The sequence below is a fragment of the Dama dama genome, chromosome 15 (assembly GCF_033118175.1).
Source record: "Dama dama isolate Ldn47 chromosome 15, ASM3311817v1, whole genome shotgun sequence".
NCBI classification, from domain to species: Eukaryota; Metazoa; Chordata; class Mammalia; order Artiodactyla; family Cervidae; genus Dama; species Dama dama.
In genome coordinates, this window is record NC_083695.1 from 69949552 (window position 1) to 69956943 (window position 7392).

Consider the following 7392-nt stretch of genomic DNA (forward strand, 5'->3'; position numbering starts at 1 on the left):
GGAGACCTATCAGTCTTTGGGGACCAAGACAGAAGGAGGAGTAGTGGTGGGTTGAGTTTGTGGATTACAGACAACTCCTCCAAAGACAAACCTTTGAGGTACACACAGCAATGACTGGATCAAAGCCAACATGACCTGCTGCTCTACTTTCAAAGTGTAAACTTAATCCCACTACTTCTTGCCATCTCCCCTGCCATCCCCAGGGTGTAAACCACCATCGTTTTGCTCTCAGGGACCAGCACAACCTCCTCCACCAGTCCCAACTCTCATCTCTCTGCAGACCAGTTTCCACTTGGATGAACTTTAAAAAATATGAACCAGACATTTCCACTTAAATGTATAAACCCTCCTATGACTTCCTCTCATACCTGGACTAGAAACCGGAACTCCTTCCTGCTACTTAGAGACACTCTGTGGGACCTGGTCCTGCCTGCAGTCCCTTCATCAGGGACCATTCTTCCCCTCATTGGCATTGCTCTAGACAGAGTGGCCTCTCCGACAATGAGAGCCTTTTCCATGCGGCTCCCACAGCGTGGGGCACCTCCCCCCTAGTTCATGCCTCCCCCAACCTTTCATTCACAATGGCCACCCCCACCTTGACCATTCACCTCACATCATAGGCACCCAGTATAATTGACTCCAAAGCACTTATGAGTTTCTGAAACGTTCATTTGTCAGCCCTCACTAGAATTTTAAGTTTCATGAGGCCAAGGAGCCTGAGGGTCCAAGGAGAGTGAGTGAGTGGCACATAGTAGGTGTTCAATAAAATACTTGTTGAAAGAAATGAGTGAACAAATGAATGAGCTGCTCAGGGAACTTTGGAGAAAAAACTGTTTTATGCGCATCCCTGCCAGGGCTGCAGGCTGGGAAAGAAGGCAGAGTGGGCGGGGAGGAAGAAGGAATGGTGGGAGAGGGTGGGGGAGCTCCTCTAATTCTGTGGGGTGGGGTCACATAGGGTGGAGTCATGAGGTGCTACCCTCAGCCTGGGCTTCCTTCCAGGCCTGGCGCACCTCGATCTTCACCTTGAAAGGTTTGATCTGCAAGACGAGACTGGCATTGCCCTCCAGACAGGGTAGCATCCCATCATCCGGGATCTCCAGGTTGAACCTCTGCAGCAGCCGGGACATGAAGAGGAAGAGCTCCTGGCGGGCTAGCATCTCACCTACGCAGGAGCGGGGTCCTGCTCCAAAGGGCAAGTAGCTTAACGATGGCGAGATGAGTTGCGTCCCCGTGGGGTCCAAGAAGCGCTCTGCAAAACGGGGAGGCATCAGCTGGTAGCCAGGGCCCATGTCAGTAGAGTAGGGGGAGCACAAGGCCCTGCCTGGGGAGCCCCAGTCTGAGAAGGTGGACAGCCTTCTTTGGGGGGCAATCTTAGGAGAGATAAATGTCCTGCTCTCAGGTAGCCCTTAATCACACAGAGAAGATGGAATATTCAGGAAGGATGCAAAGTGTATTAAACAGGTGAAAATGGCACCATCCAAGAGGAGAGGGGGCTGACTTCACAGGAGACATATGCCTATAGGTCTTCTTAGGAGAGGAGGCTTGAGTTGGTGGAAGGAGAATGGGAAACCCAGCTGTGAAGAATCTGGGTAAGTGTAGGGTAGGCTGCGGGTGTCAACAGCTCCATGTAGTGGGAGTCAGGAGTCTTCTAGTAGGAAGCCTGGCAGAAGGGAAGCAATGCTAGAGAGGTGGGCGCAGAGTGGGCTGTGTGGCCAGGGAGGGCAGGACAGAAGAGGGACTCACCGGGCATGAACAGGTTGGGCTGGTGCCACTCCTTCTCGTTGTGATGCAGTGCCCACAGGTTGACCACAACGTCTGTGCCCTTGTCAATGGTAAAGTCGCCAATGCTGCCCCAGAGAGGGAGAGGAAAAGAGGGTCTGGAGTATTGTCCTTCCCCACCTGCTCTGCCCCAAGGCTCCGTGGTCCCTACCCTGGGGAAAAGAGTCCTTGGCTCCCTCATGCCCACTCCCGCATCTTCTCCTCAGCTTCTGCCAGAATGAATATGAATCCCACACTCTATTCCCAACTAGCACTTAGGAACAACACTGTGGGTCTGTTAGGGCCTTGGGTGTGCATACTGAGCTGGTACGTGTGAGCGTGAGTGTGTGTGTGTGTGCAGCTTTTGGATTGGGTCGGAGCACGAGTCTCCCAGGCAGCAGGCAGCTTCTGAGGGAGGTCAGGTCGATGGGTCAGTGGGTGTCAGTGGGTATAGACACTCGTCAGGAGGGTCGTGGGTAGGATGATCGGTTGTCAGTGGTTGACTGTAGGTTCACCAGCCAGCTGGAGGGGTCAGATGCTGGAGGGGGGGACCAGGTGGGTGGATGTCCTGGGAGGGAAGGCACACCTGGAATCAATGATAGCTTTGTGGGGGATCAGCGTTGGGGCCACAGGGCGGATTCGGAGCACCTCTCGGATGGTCGCCTCCAGCAGGACAAGGCGGTTCCGGTCACTGATGGTTGGGGTGCGACTGAAACCTATATTCTGGTCAATGTCATCCTGGATCCTCTTCTTCAACTGAGGGCCAGAACAGGGTGGATGTTACCAGGGTGTATCAGCCCAGGAGAAGCAAGGGCTTAGAAAAATCCTACTGTTACATCCAAAAGGGCCCAGACCCAGCCCAGCGGTGGCTCTACAACCCCAGCTTTGCTTGCAGAAGATGGGGCAGCTCCGCCCAAGGACCAGAGCCAACCACTGCTTGGGCAAAGGGTGCAACAGCCCAGTCATCCTGCAAAGAAATCCCGAGGGTATTGCCTCTCCCTTTCTCTGGAGCAGAGGTGAGTGTGTCTGGGGTCAAGAGTGCTTGGGAAAGCTCGGGTAGAGAGAAACTCACCGAAGGATGGTGTAGCAGGTAGGCCACGATCCACTTTATCACAGAGGTGCTGGTCTCCACACCAGCCCCGAAGATGTCCCCTATGGTAGCGAGCATGTGTCTATTTGAAAGCAGCTTTGAATCCTGGTCTGGGCCAGCGTTGTTATTGTCTGCATTCACCTTGGCTTGGATCAGTATGTGCAGCAAGTTAGTGATGGAGTCACTGCTGAAGTTCTCCTGGTTGGGTGAGATTGGGAGATTATGATGAGGAAAGAGCCCCAACTGCAAGCCCTGCCATACTCTCACCCAGACTGTAGACACAAAGGCTCCTCCCACTTGGAAATGAGGGAGTGGAGTGAGGCCTGTCAGGACCCATGAACTTGAGGAAGTGGAGAAAACACTGGGCCCTCTCTAAATTTGCAGGGTGGATGGGTCCCTTCCAGGATCCTCTTCAGTTCCTCACTTCTCTACTCCTATTTATTAGTTAAGTCAGTTTTTACTGAGCACCTACTACATGCCAGGCTCTCTGCTAGGTGCTGGAGGTCCTACACTGTCCAAAATGGACCCAACCCTGCTCTCCTGCCACTTTCCACCTAACTCGTCCTCTCTTCTGCCCTATCACCTACCTGACATTTTTCAAGGATTTCATTCAGCAATTCATTTCGCGTTTGAACACAACCCTTCATCTTTTCCATAGCTTTGCTGGGGAAAATCTGCAAAGTGGAAATGTTAGATTCTACCTGTCCGTCCCTGGCAAGTTCCCACTCTAACCCCAACCTTCAGCCAGAATGGAAGGCAGCATAGGGACCCAGAATGGGACCATCAGTGACAACCAGGACAATTCCAAACAAGGGAGAAAGGAGTCACCTCCACTTCCCCTTCCCCCTTCAGTCAAACATCTAGCGCTGACTGAGACTTTACTCAGTAGTAACACAGACTTGAGTCTCAAGCTGTGATTAAGTTCCTTAACTTTTTGAAGCCTGTATTTCATCTGCATGGGGATAATAAAACCCACTTCCAAAGGCAATGCATGATGAATGCCTGTGGAGCTTTGGTATTGGCACATGGCATTTCCCAGTTGCTCAGCGGGTAAAGACTCTGCCTGCAATGCAGGAGACGTGGGCTCAATCCCTGGTTTGGGAAGATGCCCTGTAGAAGGAAATGGCAACCCACTCCAGTGTTCTTGCCTGGGAGATCCCATGGACAGAGGAGTCACGCTGGTAACAGTTCGTGGGGTAGCAAGAGTCAGACACGACTGAGTGACTAAACAATACCACCTAAAACATTATCATGAGTATTAAAATGCATATTTTAAAAGCTAAACCTATTCTGTAGAGAAGCAGCAAGGATTCAAAAAGTCAGAGGAGGTAGAGGTCACTGTGATTGAGGTAGTCAGAAAAAAATGTGGGTCTGGAGTGAACTGTAAGAGGAAAGAACTGGGGATGCTGTCAGGGTCTGCTGAGGTCTGCCCATAGGGCCTGGCCCCATCCTCACCTTCAGCACAGGGAATATGTCTAAGAGAAGTTCCTTGCTCAGAACCTCCAGGATGCCACCACTGGCATTTTGTATGGCCTTCAGGGCAGGATCCTCATTCTTGAAGGAGAAGTTGAAGCAGATAAAGCTGATTATGTTGGTCACCGCCAGAGAGAGAGGCTCGGACAGATCTATGGATTCTCCATGCTGGGTGGCCAGGAAATCACACAGCACATTGGCTTCCTGATTAACTGAGGGGAGAGAGGGGTGTAAGGGTGGGCGTTGAGCCATCCCTTCACCCCCGTCTCCACCAGTTCCATCTTAATCTAAGACAGAGAGCAGATGGCCAGTAGATGGCAGCGGTAGCCAAGAAAATGTGGAATGGAGGTACCCATCTGGGGAGAACCCTCCCCCTCCCCAACCCTCTTCAAGCTCCTGCAGCCCAGGGCCAGCCAGGCACTCACTGATCTTCTCTAACTTCAGGTTGCCATCCTTGAACAGGGCAAAGGCATTCAGTGCCAGCTTCCGATGCAGCTGCCAGTGGGCACCATGGTCGGCAAAGGCAATGCCCTTTTGGTTGTCTGACAGGATGTCTAGAGTGGCCTTTGGAAAGCAGGAAAGGACATAGGACATAGGACTCAGACCCCATCCACCCACCCTCACCGAGAGGAATGAGGCTGGTACCTGTCGTGCAGCCTCCTTGTAGAGTTCCCTGCTTCACTCCACCCTGACTGCAAAGCCTTGGTAGGACAGAACCTACGGCCTAACACTCCCAGTTCTAGCGGAGAGACAGAGTAAGGAGAAAGAAAGAACCCTGAATTAGATTTTCAGATCAATGACAGGGTGAGGCAGCTGTGATGGGATGGACTCTCCAAACTTGTAGGAGCAGAGATTGAGGACACACCAGGCCCCTGGCCTTCCCTGGGTCCTCTGGGGATGGGGGCTGCTAAAGGCACAGCAGCTGAGCCCCCTTTAGTTCCCCCTTCCATTGCCAGCCGTGTGCCCACCACAGGGTCACGTCAGAAGAGCGCACATGTCTTGTCCACTCAGCCTGGACTTGGGCCAAGCTGCTTCTGCCTAGAGGACCCCCAAAACTATACAGGTCCTCCAGACCTCCCCTCTTCTATCCCCGGATCTGCAGACCCCATCAGATTAGCAGCCTCCTTCCTTTTTGCCCTGGAGAGAAGAAGCCCAGCAGAGGTGGGAGAGGGAGAGTAGTTGGCCCACAGACCAGGCCGACTGGACCAAGGAAAGAAGAGTCAACCCTTGGTCTGATCAAAGATGAGCAGCCAGGGGGCCTTGCCCAGGATGTTCAGGGGAGTACTCAGCAGCCAGGTGCTGTGTCGGAGCCCGGCAGTGTTCCTGGATGACTAGCTCCCACTCCCTTCTGCTCCCAGGAGCAAGCAGAAAGCTTGACAGCTTGAATCTTCTGTACCCTCCCTGAAAGTGCTCACAGAGGTCAGCTCCCCAGGGCTGGAGCAGCTCGAGGAAGCTCCAGGGAAATAGTGATCCCAGCCCTCCAAGAATCAGGGTACTTCTCCCTCATAGCTTTTTGCGGAGGACAGTAATCACTCCCAGTTTTCCGTGTGAACAGCGTTCATCGAGGCTAGTTATTGAGAACATCCAGCACTGAGCTAAATGCTTTACATACACTCTTTCAGTGAAGCATGGTAGTCTAGGCTCAGAGAGCTAGACTCTTGGGCTTCCCACGTGGTAAAGAACTTTCCCGCAATGGGTGAGACCTGGGTTTGATTCCTGGGTCAGGAGGATCCCCCAGAGTCGGAAATGGCAACCCACTCTAGTATGCTTGCCTGGAGAATTCTGTGGAGAGAGGAGTGTGGTGGGCTAGTCCATGGGGTCACAAAGAGTCGGTCAAGACTGAATGGCTCACACTTTCAGTTTTTCAGCTTGGAGAGATGATGTTGTAAGGGCTCCCTGACCCCCTCAAACCACCACTCCCACCCTGTCCCACCTCCAGAGAAACCCAGAAACTAAAATCTTCCTTTAATTCTTCCTGCCTAGTTTAGAGGCTGGGTGAGATCTGAGGGATCACTCCCCACCCACATCCCCATCAGTCTGTGTTTGGAAGAATCACAGGTTGCTGGAACTGGAAGGAGCATTGCAGGCATGGCCTGGGCTGAAGAGCTCAACATGCCCAGGGGCTGGTGAGGGGAGGGATGAGAGGCATTGCTTACCACTTTGGGACGCCCAGAGAATTCCTTGCCCTTCTTGAGAAGCACCTCCCTGGCCAACTGGTGATGTCCAATCATCACAGTAGTCTTGGAACCCAAACGAAAGGAATAGATGGGGCCATATTTTTCCTGCAGCTTGAAGAAGTTCTCGTGCTGCTGGCCACGTCTGGGGAGGAACGGCAGGCTGCCCACCAGGGGCAGGGATGGGAGGCTCCTGGGGTACTTGGCATCAGAGCGCTTGGTCCTGGACCAAAATAAATAGGCGAGGGTGAGCAGAAAGACAGCCAAGAGCACCCACATTGTGTCTGGGTGGCAGCAGGCAGGACAAACAGCTGTGGAGTGGCTTCAGCCACCTTAGGGTGCAAGAAGGCCTTTTTAAGGGCTCCCCTGACCTTTTCCTTGACTTATATTATTGCTCGCCTTGTGGAAGTTTATCCTGGAGCACAGCCAGGAGTCCTCTCCCAGAATGGGGAGGGGAGAGGAGGCTTCTTTTAAGAGCTGGCTCCACACCAGGGCAAACCCCTAGGGGAGGGGCTAGGTAAGGGCACAGACAGCTAGTCCCTGTCCCTTGCTCACTGTCCATCAATGTCTCCAGAGTGGGCCAGAAGCAAATGATATCTGGGTCAGGAATCACGGCTCGGGACTCTCTGTGCGATGAAATCACAATCAACAGACAGCTATCCAGTTTTATCAGCTGAGGAAAATGAGGCCTCCTAGGGTCAGGCTTGAATAAAGTCACAGAGATAGTATTGGCCTGAATCCAGTTCTCTCCGTTCCTTGTTTGCTGCTTTTGCCAGAGGGAGTGGAACCCTTGGGTTGACAGCAGGGGCCCTAGAGTCAGTTGGGTTTAGGCTCAAATTCTAGCTTCTACGCCTTACAGCTATATGACTCAAAATGTTTTAGTATGTTAAAGTATGC

At 52.7% G+C, this 7392-nt stretch overlaps 1 protein-coding gene across 3 annotated transcripts; it reads right to left on the minus strand.

Annotated features, from left to right (window-relative positions):
• Window positions 1-830: 830 nt before the first annotated feature.
• On the minus strand, window positions 831-7070 carry LOC133070745 (steroid 17-alpha-hydroxylase/17,20 lyase). 3 transcript variants are annotated; one of them, XM_061163148.1, is made up of 9 exons: window positions 6867-7068; window positions 6478-6718; window positions 4747-4885; window positions 4304-4533; window positions 3436-3522; window positions 2831-3046; window positions 2345-2514; window positions 1744-1847; window positions 833-1249 (listed from the first exon to the last, which is right to left on the minus strand). In XM_061163148.1, exons 2-9 carry the CDS (start codon window positions 6550-6552, stop codon window positions 963-965), a joined length of 1308 nt encoding a protein of 435 aa, XP_061019131.1. In that variant the 5' UTR covers window positions 6553-6718; window positions 6867-7068; the 3' UTR covers window positions 833-962. The 3 variants fall into 3 exon arrangements, with proteins under 3 accessions (XP_061019130.1, XP_061019129.1, XP_061019131.1); XM_061163146.1 differs by having other exon boundaries at window positions 832-1249; window positions 6478-7069; XM_061163147.1 differs by lacking the exon at window positions 3436-3522 and having other exon boundaries at window positions 831-1249; window positions 6478-7070.
• Between the last annotated feature and the right edge of the window lie 322 nt (window positions 7071-7392).

What these genes read in the sequence shown, in the direction of transcription:
- LOC133070745 (XM_061163146.1), bottom strand. Translation starts at nt 6,774, where the DNA reads ATGTGGGTGCTCTTGGCTGTCTTTCTGCTCACCCTCGCCTATTTATTT. An exon ending in ACATATTCCCTGTGCTGAAG is followed by an intron (nt 3,523 to 4,303) that starts GTGAGGATGGGG and finishes TCCACTTTGCAG; the next exon opens with ATTTTCCCCAGCAAAGCTAT. An exon ending in AAAGCTATCATTGATTCCAG is followed by an intron (nt 1,848 to 2,344) that starts GTGTGCCTTCCC and finishes TCTCTGGGGCAG; the next exon opens with CATTGGCGACTTTACCATTG.